The sequence below is a fragment of the Hypoxylon trugodes genome (assembly GCF_022578975.1).
Source record: "Hypoxylon trugodes strain CBS 135444 unplaced genomic scaffold F4822scaffold_5, whole genome shotgun sequence".
NCBI classification, from domain to species: Eukaryota; Fungi; Ascomycota; class Sordariomycetes; order Xylariales; family Hypoxylaceae; genus Hypoxylon; species Hypoxylon trugodes.
In genome coordinates this window covers 1,993,328-2,007,454 of record NW_026250020.1, presented here as the reverse complement: position 1 = coordinate 2,007,454, position 14,127 = coordinate 1,993,328, and the positions used below count along the sequence as shown (strand labels likewise).

The 14,127-nt window shown below is 47.7% G+C and overlaps 3 protein-coding genes across 3 annotated transcripts; 2 read left to right on the top strand and 1 right to left on the bottom strand.

Moving 5' to 3' along the window:
- The first annotated feature begins 152 nt into the window (after positions 1 to 152).
- Positions 153 to 2,662, top strand: F4822DRAFT_403871 (uncharacterized protein). Its single transcript, XM_051458153.1, has one exon. It carries the CDS (start codon positions 302 to 304, stop codon positions 1,949 to 1,951), a length of 1,650 nt encoding a protein of 549 aa, XP_051314549.1. The 5' UTR covers positions 153 to 301; the 3' UTR covers positions 1,952 to 2,662.
- A 395-nt stretch (positions 2,663 to 3,057) lies between these two features.
- F4822DRAFT_403870 (bifunctional 6-phosphofructo-2-kinase/fructose-2,6-bisphosphate 2-phosphatase) lies at positions 3,058 to 6,247 on the bottom strand. Its single transcript, XM_051458152.1, has 3 exons — positions 5,304 to 6,247; positions 4,427 to 5,249; positions 3,058 to 4,373 (listed from the first exon to the last, which is right to left on the bottom strand). The coding sequence occupies exons 1-3, from the start codon at positions 5,744 to 5,746 to the stop codon at positions 3,516 to 3,518; spliced, it is 2,124 nt and encodes a 707-aa protein (XP_051314548.1). The 5' UTR covers positions 5,747 to 6,247; the 3' UTR covers positions 3,058 to 3,515.
- A 4,419-nt stretch (positions 6,248 to 10,666) lies between these two features.
- Positions 10,667 to 12,373, top strand: F4822DRAFT_443594 (cytidine deaminase-like protein; the record flags this gene model as incomplete). The annotated part of the gene is made up of 2 exons (XM_051463133.1): positions 10,667 to 10,851; positions 10,907 to 12,373. 2 exons carry the CDS (start codon positions 10,667 to 10,669, stop codon positions 12,180 to 12,182), a joined length of 1,461 nt encoding a protein of 486 aa, XP_051314547.1. The 3' UTR covers positions 12,183 to 12,373.
- Between the last annotated feature and the right edge of the window lie 1,754 nt (positions 12,374 to 14,127).

Below are 14,127 nucleotides of genomic sequence, written 5' to 3'. Positions count from 1 at the left end.
TTGCAATCTAGCACCAAATGGTTTGCGGGTAATTTACCCTAACTTGCATTATTTATGTACCTAGGTAGGTTTTATGTAGGTACGCACAACGCCGTTGCCCCCCCGACCCACCGCAATTACCGACTGGGGTGGAAGGTGCAAACGTTGCATTGGTCAAGTTTCATTCGAAGTAAACAAATTGCCTTGCCTAACTTTCCCAGCTTCACCTTTTTTTCCCCCCTCACAACATAACACATTTCCTAATGATTCCTCGAATTCGCAAGATTACCTCTTCAAAGCTATTGATATAGCCGCCGCTATTATGGCCTCTGATACATCAAGTAGGCCTCCAACCGAGAACGGCGGTTCTCGACCTCCAACCTCACGATTCGTTGAGGGATCAATGAACGACCGAGTCAGCGCTACACCGCCGCCGCAGTTTCTCGGTCCGGAGCAATTGAAGGCTTTCGAGAAGCAATTCTACAAGGACTACCCATATACCTCGCAGCAGCCACAAGAGACCCGCGGCAAACGCCGAGAGCGCCCATTCTCTGAGAGTATCGTAACACAGCAGACTGGAAATCCGCAAGACCATATTATCACCCATAGGAAATCGACTAGCTTCTTCAATCGTGTCCGTGACGCATTGGGGTGGAACCTTTCTTCTCGTAGCAATGGTGGTGGAAAGCAAGACGTCTCTAAGAAGCATAGTAGCCTGCAGGAACCACCGTTGTCTCCTCGATCTGATCATCTTCGAGCTGCTAAATCCCACTCTGAGATGTACAACCTCCCGCAATTATCTAATTTGGGTGTTAATGGTACCGGTCCCGGTGCTATTCGCCCGTCTCGAGAGGATGTTCTACAATCGTACAACGAATTGATGGCAACGGGCTTCTTCCAATCCCACGCTATACAATCAACACGCCATGCTGGACCGGCAGGCCACAGTAACGATCGTCGTGCTGCACCTCCAATGCCCCCGCCTATGCCTTCAATCCCAGGCTCTGCGCCTTGCTCGCCTCAGCCCCCGCCGCGCGTATCATCTATGGACGCCGCTACCTCGGGCCCCAATTCGCCACTGAGTCCAACTAAGGCAGGCCACCGAGTACGAAAAGTCGAAAAGTCGGAGTCGGAGCCAGAGGCGGAAGAAATGCCTGTACTAATGCCTGTGACGAACGATAAGATTTCTCGCGAGGCTCGCTTTGGATCTCTCCGAGGCCGCAAGCGCAACCGAACGGATACTGAAGATGCAAGTGCAAATGTTGAAGCAACAGCACCTGGAGCATCTACGTCGTCTTCTTTCGCCCAGCCACTTAAGAGAGTGGCGAAGAAACTACGTAAGATGCCCTCTTCGAATCGGGATTCCCAGATTGCAGATGGCGTTGTGGGCCTCCCGCCCTCGACCTCTGTTGGTGGTACAGTCTACCTTAAGGAAAGGGCTGTGCGCATGCGCTCGCCATCCCCACCTGCTCCCGCACCTGAGGTCAGTACAAGGCGACCTGAGCGTCGTCGCCGCCGCCCGGAATTTCCAAATCAGAACCAAGAGCACCAGCAGTTGCCGTCTCGCCGAACATTTTCGACTAGTAGTCGAGTAGGTGAAGGCGGTAAACTGCGTAAGCGTGGCAAGTCGGCATCTCTACGATCGCGATCCGCATCAGGAGGAGGAGGGTTAGATCCGTGGGAGATGGATAGCGAGCGTGGATCTATGGATGGTATTCATCAAGATGCAACGGCAACTACGGGCCCCTCTGACCCGGCTCCGGCACGTTCGAGGGAAGTTACACCCCTCAGTGTTGTACCCGACGCTAATCGTGGTATCCCCTCGGTTCCGCGAATCCCGGATCAGTACCACTACCACAAACCACGCATCCAGCCTCGTCAGAAACGCCGCTATAACGAAAACATCTACGTATATGATGATCAGAACGAGAACGCCCAGGCAGCGGAAGGACATTTTGGAGAGGCGCTATAGGGGTAGTTCCTCTTTTGGCGACCGGACGGGCGACAGATATGGAGAAGAAACGACGACAGTAGTGGCGATAGCAACAGTTGACGACTTTCTGATTTCATTCTGTCATGGTAACGACCGGCACGAGTAAGACAAGAAACCGAAGAAAAAAAAGCATGGCGTTTTTGTTTCTATTCTCTTTTCTATTCCGGATGGATGCGGACGGATGGATACCAATTTGCTTTCATTTCTACGCTCTTCTCATGATGAAATGCTCTCATGATTACGAAGGGAAACTGTTTTATGAACTTACGACTTCCTCTTTTTCCTCCCCTATTTCTCATATCTACTGCCATTAACCAGAGGCTGGAGAATCTTTGAGAAGGGGATTGAAAAGATATACCTTTTTTCGCATACGAATTATACCTACCGGCAAGGAAATATCCATATCAGAACCTGCTTTTGTTTCTAAGGCGACAGGCGTATGAAGGGAGAATTGGCATCAGCTACTTGGTATAGTATCTTTGCTTTGCTATTACTTCCCGGACTGGCTTTTTAGGTAGCCTAACCTCCTTTTTTTGGTACGAAATTCAATCGACGCGTGGAATGGGATTCCCGCTTGTAATTATAATAGGATAAGGGTCGCTACGGTTTTTTACGTTCGAGGCACGGTTTAAGGAGGGCTTATGATAACGGAATGAAACCGATCAGTTTAGATCAGAAATATAACATACCATATTTACATCACTCTGTGTTCGCCTTGCGTTGGGCATTAATTGTAATTTCATCAGTGCGAAATTGTGTTCGTGTTGTGGCAGTGTAGATAATGTTTATGAGCTGATATCATGATGTTTACGAGTGGAATGACCTTTGTCATACCACAGCATTGATGTCAGACCTGAATGTCGGGTCAAGGCTTAACGCACTCCTGGAGTGTGAGTAGATCCCTGGCTCTTTAGCAATCATCCTAGGACGTGATGTTTTTTGCTCAATCATGCTCGCGCACTCTTGACGCGTCAGTAGATTCTTTGGACCGACTCCGATTGCTCATGCTGCTACCAGTAAGTCAATTTGCTCATTCCCATATACGTCACAATCACAGTAGCACTAGGACAAGGCATAACCGAAGACGCATTTAGGAGGCTCTTTATTGAGTAGTTTCACTATATTAATGAATTTGTAGACCTCTAGCTACCATGAGGATCTATCTGGTGTTACGCCGATTCCTGAGTCCATGTCACACCGCTAGGTATCCTCCACCTGTGCAGTTCATAAAGCTGCGTTTTATTGAAAAAATGGCAAGGAGCAGTGAAAAGCCGTTGTGCCCCACGAGGCGCCTTCACCACGGCTGTAGAATCCCCATGAATCCGTGACTTGTGTTCCGTTTACCATTCCCCTAAACTCCTAAAGCATGCAAACCGGTCCCTGTAAGGAAAAAAAACAAGGGAAAATCAAATGGTTGCCTCGAAGACAAAATGCCCGCCGTGTCTCATGGTATCATTACCATATTCGCCTGAATGATGACTAAATATAATACAATGTAGGTGTGGTGTGTGTATATGGAATAAATGGTTTCGATGTTAGGCCCTTAGGCATGGCGGTCGACCGTCTTTGCGGGTTTGTAGCCTGGGACCTCGTCAAACGATCCCTTCCTTTCGTTGTACTTGTACGCATGGAACTCAATACCGTAAGGCTTGGGTTCAATAGCGTACAACATGCCCAGTGGCATATCCAAATCCGCGATGTCGTCTCTGGTGAGGTCCATGAAATACGCCATCAGGACGCGGCAGATGGAACGATGTCCAATGATTAGGACATGGTCCTTTATTCGCTCCATCTCACGTACCATGTCTCGAAGGCGGCTGATGACTTGGAGATAGCCTTCGCCACCAACGCCAGGATAGACGTACTGGAGCTTGTCGGTTTGACGTTTGGTATACTCATCCTTATGATCACGAGCAATCTCCTCATATGTCATACCTTCGAATCTACCAGCATTAAGTTCATTGAGCATCTCCCAGTTCTTGACATCGTAATCTTCATCTGCCTCGAAGTGCTGGGCAGTTTGAATACTGCGTGTTAACATCGAGGTCCAGATGCAGAAGTTCTTCTCGTCGAGCTCGCGATTCAAGTCTGGGTAAGGAGGCGATTGATCGCCAGGTACAGGAGGAAATGACGATTGCGCAACCTTATCCTTCTGCTCTACTAACCACTCCTTTCGCTTCTGCGTAATAAATTTGTACAGTGACAAGCTGTAGAAGTGGCCACGATCAGTGAGCTCAGAGTTGCCACCGATCTTACCCTTCTCATTATCTAGGGATTGACCGTGGCGAGTGAGCCAAATCTGTCGTGGCGATAAGTTGAAAGATGACAAGTAATGGGCAATGCCACTGCTGAGGAACCCTCCAAGCCCATAGTGAGTGAGCTTCTTTCCAACATCGATCATCTGCTATCATTGTTAGTGTGCGATAAGGCGGTAATATGATTATGCTTTCTTACCTTGATATATTGCATTTCGTGATCCTCCTCGTAGTCACCAAGAGGCACATACGCACTTTCGTAAGCCTTCACACGTTCCTTAAAATCCGCCAATGACTTGATAGGATCTTTGTCCTTGTAATCAGGCCCAGAGAGTTTCAAGCGCATATTCGCTTCGAGGAGGGTGGGGTTCTGGCAGACGCTCTCGATGAATAGGATACCAAGCTTGGGTTCTCTGGCTTTAATGTGGTCGAAAAGCTTCTGTCGGCGATGGATGGTGCTATTCGTGGCATCGAGAATGCCAACCGAGCCTCCGCCGTTGAGCAGGTAGTCCAACAATTCGTCCAGAGTATCGATGGCAATTTCCTCCCTTAACTTCGAGGCTTGTTCATTATTGGGGTCGAAGAATTTAGCGGATTGGTCCATAGCCTGCGGACTGGAATTGTCCTGATCCGATGATTTCTTCTGAACCGGAGAGTCGGGAGTAGGCGGTTGAGCGCCGTTCACCAGGATAGTAGTCCCCTGTGCTGGCATATCCATGGAGCTCTCTTTGCGATGCTTGGTTGGAGAGTTCACGACCGCAACACGTCTTCGGTTTCCAACGTTGAATATCCTGGTGTTGTGTTGTTGCCAAGAAAGATATCTTCGAAGCTTCTTCGTGATGTACGATTTGCCCCTGGCCGGGAGGCCAACCATGATGATGACTAGTTTGGCAGCTACATCTCTGTCGGCAATTTTTCCATCAGGAGAGATGAGCGATCGGGTCATCCCCGGGATACTAAGTGTCGTAGCATGAGGTCGCACACGAGGGGTCTGAGATCCCGAGTTCTGTCGTACCGGAGGACTATCCCAACAAGTCAGTATCAACCAATTAAGATTGGCATATTCAAGGACTCACAATCGCGGGGAAGTTGATGCAGTAGAAGAATAACTCTTCGTATATGGAGAATCGTTAGACCAAGGCGCAGGAAAATCGCGGACGGCAGCTCCACCAGACCCTTCGTTTATGGCCCTGAGCGCACTATCTAGATATGAGGGATGCGCAGAGGGATGCGCGACTGGACCGAGACTAACATGTGGTAGGTTGTTGAGCGTAGGTGGCGCAAGGCCCTTCTGGCTCGGAGTGCTTTGATGGGAGACGCCAGTACTGTCGCCATTTAAGGACACGGGTGTGGGTGGTGATGCTGACGTGCCATCATGAGAGGTGGTACCGGTAGTGGCCAGAGTAGCGTCGGAGCTGGTGGTACGAGAATCGGACTCGGTTGTGGTTGTGTGTTCTGGAGGCGTCGGGATAGATCGAGGAGGAGAATTTGAGGTGGAAAACCGACGTTGGTTGTTCATCGCCGCTTTTGCTAGCGACGACTGCTGTGATTGCGATTGTCTTCGGTTGGAAGGTTTGCGATCTAAAGAGGGAGAAAAAAAGGAATTGAATTTAGTAAATGCAACCGATTATCGGGGCGCCGAGACGAGAGGGAACGTGCAAAGTGGGTGCAATTTTATGCAGTAACAAGGAATGTAGAATTAAGGTGCAGGCAGGTGCAGGTGCGAAGTGGGAGGGGGGGGATGGGAAATTGTCGCAATAGGTTGTTGGAAAGTACTATAGTATGTAAAGCACGATCGATGATGAAGTAGGTATGTGTATAAAGGCGTATGTAGGAAAAAGTGAAAGCAAAAGTTAAAAAATCAAATCGAGGATCGGTAGTGGGTTTGCTTAGGAAAAAAAGAAAATATCTTCGGAGGGCAAAAAAAAGGAAAGAATAAAAGAAATCACACTAGAAGGTTTAATGTGGTTCTTTCAGTTCAAGATAGATGGACTTACCCTGTGTGGTAGAGCTAGAAGAATATTGGTACACAGTAGAATTGTTGTGACACTCAACCGGCGCAAGAACCTCGAGAGGCCCTGCTCCCTTTACGTGCAGACGAGGAGTCATCGTCCGCGGTGTCTTGCTTCCGGACTATTTTTTAAGGGTCCTCCTAACCTTAGCTGGTTTAAGGTTTTTTTAGCGCAGACCGCTAGTACGGACAATGCAATACCAAGAGATATGGTTGCCGTCCAATATGGAAAGAGAGCCCTGAAGGTAGCAAGCTAGGGTAGGAACCTGCAGTAGAGCAACCACCTATTGTAGCGAAACCGGCGAATCGGACGAGTCTAGAAGGTAAGATAATGTAATCGTGCAGCAGTAACCTAGCTGCACCACCCAAAGAAGCTTCGAGGCTTGCCAATTGACAAGAGCTTCAGACCGTCCTTTCCGTCTTGTCGGTTCTCCCACGGCACTAACGGTGCAAACAGTTGGAAGCCGTATAACCAACGTGTTTGACTCGCTAAGAACCAAAAGAAAAGATCCGATAAGGACAACACAAGGGTCACTCTCAGTTGTCGTCTCAATGTCGATCCCGAACGGTCCGATACGGACTGCAGGTTGTACAGTGGACGTTGCGGTTGTGTAAGTGTAAGTGTAAATGCGTAAGGTAAGGCTTGCGTGCGAATATGCAAAGAGAAGAAAAAGAATAATTTGATAATGATGACGAGGGTGATGATGAAGAATTAATGCAAGATTGATCGAAAAAGAGAAGGAGAAGTAGAAATAAAATAAATGGGAATAATATGAGACCAATTATGAATGATGTCGTTCTTGTTTGCCGTCTTCTCCAGACTTTTGTTTTCTGATATCACCTTTTCCTACCAGAGGGCAAGTGATTAAGAAGAAATAGTGGTCCACGGGTACCTCTCTCCTCTTACAGTGGGCCAAACATCAGTGATTGACGTGGGCGCGAAGTGGGCTGTCGGTGGACTTTTATGATGTCGTTTTCTAACCCGCTCCTAGCGCCTGTGGTTGCGATTGCGGTTGCGGCGTCCCTGACGTTAACACCTGGGTGCTTGGCCCCCCTTGTAAATCACCGTAATATCTTATGTATTAGGTGTGTAAGAGAAGGCTCAGTGTTTTGTCGGCTATGGGGCGGAGGACACCCAACAGTTGGCCCAGTTTTCGAACCTTGGTCCTTGGCAATCCTTCTTCGATATGAAGCCAAGACGTGCTGGTAAAGCCCAAGAAGAATTATTGAATTGTCTTTCACTCTGAGACAAATATGCCCAGAGGCTCAGCTTCTTAGCCAGATCAGCGCCTTCGCGTTTTGTTTCTGCAAGCTCGGGTGTTTCTGCTTCCTAGTCTAGTGGTGGTCGCCCTTGTTTTTTTAAAGACGACCTGAATTGGTCTTGTAAGATGCAAAATGTTAAATGTAACAGTGACAAATTACTGTTTCTTAAGCAACCAAAACTTAATATAGGTAGACTTTAAACACCCGAAGAATAACGTTCAAACTAAAGGACAAGGCTAGACTAAATAGGTAGTCAGGCACTTGGGGAAGTCGTCTGGTTACGGAGAGTTAACTTTGGAAAGTCCAGGGAAGGGAGGGACGGTAGGATTGTATAGAAAAATTAATATCAACTCTTGTCCTATCTTGTGTCTAAGTGCCCTCTCTCCCTCCCTCCTATACAAACCTGGTTCTTAGATAGGTAGGCAACCGTCAACAAACAGCGCATTGGTAACCCCTCCACCTTCAATACTAGTCAAAAGGTAATGAGAAAGAAGAAATGTTATTACTATGTACAGCAATTACACCCGCCTAAAATTACCTATCTATCATTGGATTTATGAGTATTCCGACCGGAGAAGGTCTCAGGATGTACGCCATGTAAGTGCTACCACAACTGATTCGCTGACTTGACAACCCAGGTGGTGTCTGAACTCCTGCAACGTAATTATCGCGCAATGAAGATTACGCTCTATCAAGTTGTGAAGAATGTTGAGAGGAGCGAAAGTAGCCGGAGCTGGTAGGCATATACTAGGTAATTTACTCGTCGGATCTCGGATTTGTGCTGTACTGGTCCCCCCCTTGGTACATTCACTTAATTGTAACTCCGGACTTGGAAATACTTTTTCTTTTTTTTTCTTACTTGTCCCCAATATCTTAATTCCCATGTTATCTTGAGAATTTACCATTTGTTTCTCCGCGCCGTAACGGGACGCTTGTGTATGGGCGTGGCTTACGCAGTGCGACGGCCTAGGCTCATCCTTCTACGTAGTATGAGAGATTTACCGGAGATCCGCCTTGGCGATGGCTTCTTTTTTTGGACTCGATGATATAAGAGCGTTACCGGATATACACTATCTAAGTAACTTCATGCCCAACCATTTTCTCCGGGGCTGAAGATGAGTACCCCAGCACTACCCCAAGGGGCACTTGTCATCAGACCCTTGGGATCTGAGATCAGCACATATACTGGGTACCAAGCGATTGTAAGATCCAATAGTCATTGAAAATCTGCTTAGCAACATCCCTTGTATGCAACTTTGGCGCAAACTCACGTGAATAATAGCTACGTAGAAATCGAGAGCTGCTACACTGGATCGCTCTTACAGTTTGATCACATGGGTAAGAAATTTCGTCTCCAATCTATCGCACTCATACCCCAAGACGCGAGATTGACTGTATAATGCAACGTAAACCTGGGGAAGTGATGGTGACCAAGTAGTGCTGCGGGTGGCTCTTTGGCTCGGCTCCGTCGTTAATATAAAATCTGAGCTATTAAGTAGGTAGGTAGTACACCTTGGATGTCTTCCAATAAATACCTCAAGAAGCGTCACTTCAGAGGATTACGAGCCCACGTGGTAGATCAAGAGCGCAGCATTCGTGGGGAATTAGGAGGAGATAAGGCCGGCCCCTTTACGCACCTCATTCCTCTTACTCTTTCATATCGCGCAGCCTTTCGCGGGTTTGCGGTGGGGGTATTGACTTATGTGCAGAAGTTGGAAAAGCCCCACGATCACCCCTCGCCTCGGCGATAGGAATTATATACGCATATATACCTATAACTTGGAAGCACCTACCTAAGCAAATGCGGACAGGGGGCATGTGCATAAGATAAAAAGTAACTCTAGCGAATCAGATAGTGTCCCAAAGATTTCAAGCTTTGGATGTATTGTCAATAGCTATAACCATCGTTTAGCATAAGGCTATGAACTTTATCATTTTAGCTTATTGCTAGGGATGGATCCATCCGTATCTTTTTTTACGTCAGATGCCAAAATCGCATTGACCCCGAGTTTTTATTTTATTTTATTTTATTTTTTCCACATGTACTCATCTCACGCTATTTTTGGCACTTTCAGATCGTTCAAATCCAATGCCATGGGGTTGGGTTTTTCTTGGTACACATGTAAACAAAGAGAAAAAAAAAATAACTATTAAAGCACATTATATTCTAAGGCTTCTAAGGCATTCGAAAAAATTCATAAATATGCCTAAGCACATTTATGTTATTCGAAGTTTGCTGTAGCTGAGATGTACCTACGTCATAGCAAGGCCTCAAAGGCGGGCTATAATTCCAACCATTACGAATGGTGGTGACATTTATGCATTAAACTATTAACCAATGGCGCATACTACAAATACATTAGATACCTAATTCTTACAGTACAGTATTATACTTGGAATGCTATGCAAAATTGCTTGGGTACCTCTGATATATGCTGGTAGGTACTTGATTTATGTGAATAAATGTGCTAAAATCGTACCTGTATGGATTTAGTACGATACCTAGCAGGCAGTAAGGTTCAGGCGCTCCCAGGTTAAAGGGCTTTATCGATAAACTCCACCATCGTTCCTGTGGAGAATTTCCTCCGCATGAGGTGCACGGTAACTAAGGTTGATCAGCGCTTCCCAAAGCTTATGATTTATCTCAAAAATTCATATTTTTTTTTCCCACCACGACCGCAAGCTAAGATCAACCTTTCCCATCCAGTCTACAGCACACGACACACACAGCTGCTACGACGAAACAAACACGAGTCGCGCTCTTCGACCCATCTAAGAACTACACGACGTCTCCCTTCCCTGACCTCAAAAACAACAAATCCGTCCTTTCTCGTGTTCTCTGAGGGTGCATCCATTACACCTTCACCCATCTATGCATTTACTGACTTTTGAGCACAATGCTGGGAGCCCGAGCCCTGACATAGGATTGGATCAAGTCTCTCATTTAATCTGAACCCCGTCAACCTATACATTCTTGGATCTTGGTGTGCGGTTACTGGTTACTTCTCGTCGCCAACACGCTTTCAACCATCACCTTTTTTGACTTCCATACTATCTCCCACACCGAGGCTCTAGATCGAACAGCAGGTCCGCCTCACAGTTTCACTCTCGTCAAGTCGATACCCGACCGTATACAACGCCCGTGTCTTTCTCGACGTAGCCGCTATGAACGATCCCTTGCAAGAAGCTGTCGACTCGCTCGACCCTGTCTCCCGAGAACTCCTCCCGCAGCATATAGGTTTAGGAACCCTAGTACCTCTAAAGACCATTCTAGAGCTGCGTGACAACCTTTGTCTTGGCCTGGCATATGTTACACGAGCACCTAACAAATCTACTAATGACGTTGTGAAGTAAGATATATTTTCCCGAGAGCATCCTAACACAAGCTAATGCGGATTGTTACAGTGTCGCGCGAGCTCTTGCCGGTGATGATGCAGCTAATAACCTCCCTCACCTGCGCCGATGCGTAAAACCCTGCGACTTACCACCCCATCTCAAATCACAATTCATGAATGAAGGAAACGGTCGACAAGTCCACCTCGGCAAATCCAACTGGCTCTATATTGTGCTTGGTCCTGTGGATAGGATGCCGTACGAAGAACTAGTGAACGGTCTTAGCGCCATTGATGACATTAGGGATGACATCTTCGTGACGACGGTCCCAGTTCCCCTGATGGCTCCCACCTCGCAGATCCAAGCCAACATGTGGTCTCAGCAGTTTTGGCAAACTGTTTATCGCAAGAACAACCCACTCGGTCCTCACCCAAGCACTATATCTCGATCTGAGACCAATGTGTCCCGCGACGTCCGAATATGGATGACACTGGCACACGAAGTTGCCAAAAAGGCAGAGATATCTGGCCTGGGAGAGCCCATTGGTGCCATCATCGTTAAGCGGACTATTCCTGGAAGGCCCGATCCTGTGAGGGCCACCCCAGCGAACCAAGGCCCCAACCAAGGTCCTGCTGAATCTGATTCCAACAATGAAGGTACCGCGGTTGATGCCGGCAACGCCGTGGAGGCTCCTGCTGCAGGTGACGTCACTGGTGACACCAACCAGTTGGATGTCTCAAACGCCGAGAATCAGGGTGATGCTCAGCCAGGACCTGAACCTGAACCGAGAGAGACAACCCAGATTGTCGCTCTCGCAGCTGATGCTCGCTGGCACCAGCAAGAAAGGACCGGACATACTGGTAACCCTATGGCCCACGCAGCACTCCGAGCAATCAGTATGGTGGCCCAGAAGTTAGTTAGGGCTGAAGAGAGGCCTAAATCTGAACCACGAGTTATGGAGTTCGAGGCATTCCAGGACAAACCCCTCCTCGACGATGAGCAGATTGTATTTAACGCCGATCACCCTTGTCCTGATGGCTACTTGTGCCACGAATTAGAACTATACATGACTCACGAGCCATGTATCATGTGCGCTATGGCTATCTTGCATTCACGCATGGGACGAATTGTCTTCCGCCAACGTATGCCATTGACGGGCGGCATGTGTTCCGAGGATCGAAGTCATGATGCGTGCGCAACCTCGGGAACTTGTCAGACTGGCTTGTGCGGTGGAGGCCAGGGACTCGGACTTCACTGGCGCAAAGAGTTGAATTGGACTCTGCTGGGATGGGAGTGGGAGTCCGACAACATTGAGACGTTGGTGGTCGACGCGCACCTACATGCGTAAGCATTTTTCGGTAACGATGAACTCACAAGTTTGGTTTTGAGGCAAGCAGAGGAGTTAGGTAGTCCTCCTGCCACAATTTGGCATTACTGATGGGGTTTAACATTACACGAGGACGGGAAAAGAAGGTACCGCAGCTAGGCTATGGCATTTGTTTTATTCTCGTTCCTATATTGCCTAGGTTGATTTAAGGCGTTACGACGACCCAGCATACCTGCTTGGTCACGAGAAAAGGAACAGGAACAGGGAAAGGAATGGAGGTAGAAAAAAAGCAGAGAGGAAAAGAAGGAAAGGAAAGCTAAGGTTGCTCATTGTATATTTTTGGGTTGAGGCTTTACGGTGATGCATGCATGATATACCCAGGACGAGTGAAAGTTGTATCACAGGTAAGAGCAAGAAAAAAAAAGGCACAACAAAAAACAAATACTGCAGTTAATATATACATGTATTACAAAGAATAACTGTGATGGCATGATCAATACACAGCACAACTTCCTTACCTTATGTGTATGTACAGGTGTTGTAGCTGCCCCGAAAGGGTGGTTCCGATGCGTCGTGGAGTTCCGGACCCCACATGATACATAAAATATACACGCCCCCCTAGTTAAAACCCACTTATCTACCAATCCCTTATCTTATCACTCGTAGAAAACCCACTTCCGCCTATGCATAGATTAGTGCAGTATTCCATCTTTGGCTTAGCATCCCTGTCATACGTGCACCCAGTCCGATGTATCGTAGCGACTAAGGAAGCTTTGATAGCCCTGGAGGATTCCCCTCTCCCCTAAAGACCTACCTACATACATCCACTATTTGCCTAACCAATCCGCCTAACCTTGGTGCATTTTGTTCACGTCGCCAAAAAAAAAAAAGGAGGGAAGGTTACTGACGGGAACGGAAAGTATCTTTGACCTCCCTAGGCGGTCTTAATTGTCCAGTCTTCAATGAAAATGACACTCCTTTGACTTCTCCGACACCGCTTCTCACGCACCTTTGCGCCCACGGTTACCTGCAGTTCCTGCATCATCGACAACAAAGCCGCGTGTTTCGAACAAGTACCACCGGTTTCTCAGAGGACGGGATCCTGCAGGTCATGCATATTGCTATGGACGAGTGAAATTGCATCAGCCTTGAAAAAGATCGCATCCCCATTTCTCAAAATGCCGCCGAACGCACCCAAGAAAAACCCGCCGTCGAAGACTGCTTCGCAGCCTGCCAAGACAACAGCTCCAGCCAAAACGAGCAAGAAACGAAAGATGGACCCCGACGCTCAGAAATATTATGCTGTAAGAGCAGGAGTTAAACCGGGAGTATATTTGACTTGGGCGGAATGCCAGGAACAGACTGCGGGATTCAGAGGTGCCTCATGTAGGTGAGCTAAGTATCTGCTACGCATCACCTAGGGGCTAACAAATACTTTTTGATAGACAAGTCTTTCCCGAGTAGGGAGGATGCAGAAGCATTTGTTGCTGGCAAAAAAACATCGGCTGCGGCCCCGGGTGCGGAGAGGTACTATGCAGTAGCCATCGGCAGAGAACCCGGAGTTTACACCGACTGGGACACAGCATCACTTGCTATCAAGGGTTGGAAGGGACCGAAGTATAAAAAGTTCGACACACGCGAAGATGCAGTAGAGTTTATCCGAAGACATGGAAACGAAGAAGCTATAGCAGCACTGAAGAATGAAGGAATCGAGCCTCCTACGAAGAGAACAAAAAAGTCCACGGGCGCCGATACAGATGCTAATACTACCGCTACCACTCAAGATGAGCCAGGCGTTCAGCATGTTTATACAGACGGAAGCAGCCTTTCTAATGGCCGCGCGGGTGCTGTCGCCGGAGTCGGAGTCTGGTTTGGTCCGGGTGACGAAAGGTAATTTACTGACATGAAATTAAATTCGGAAGATACCCTACTAACAGACCGATATAGGAATGTCTCGGAGCACCTT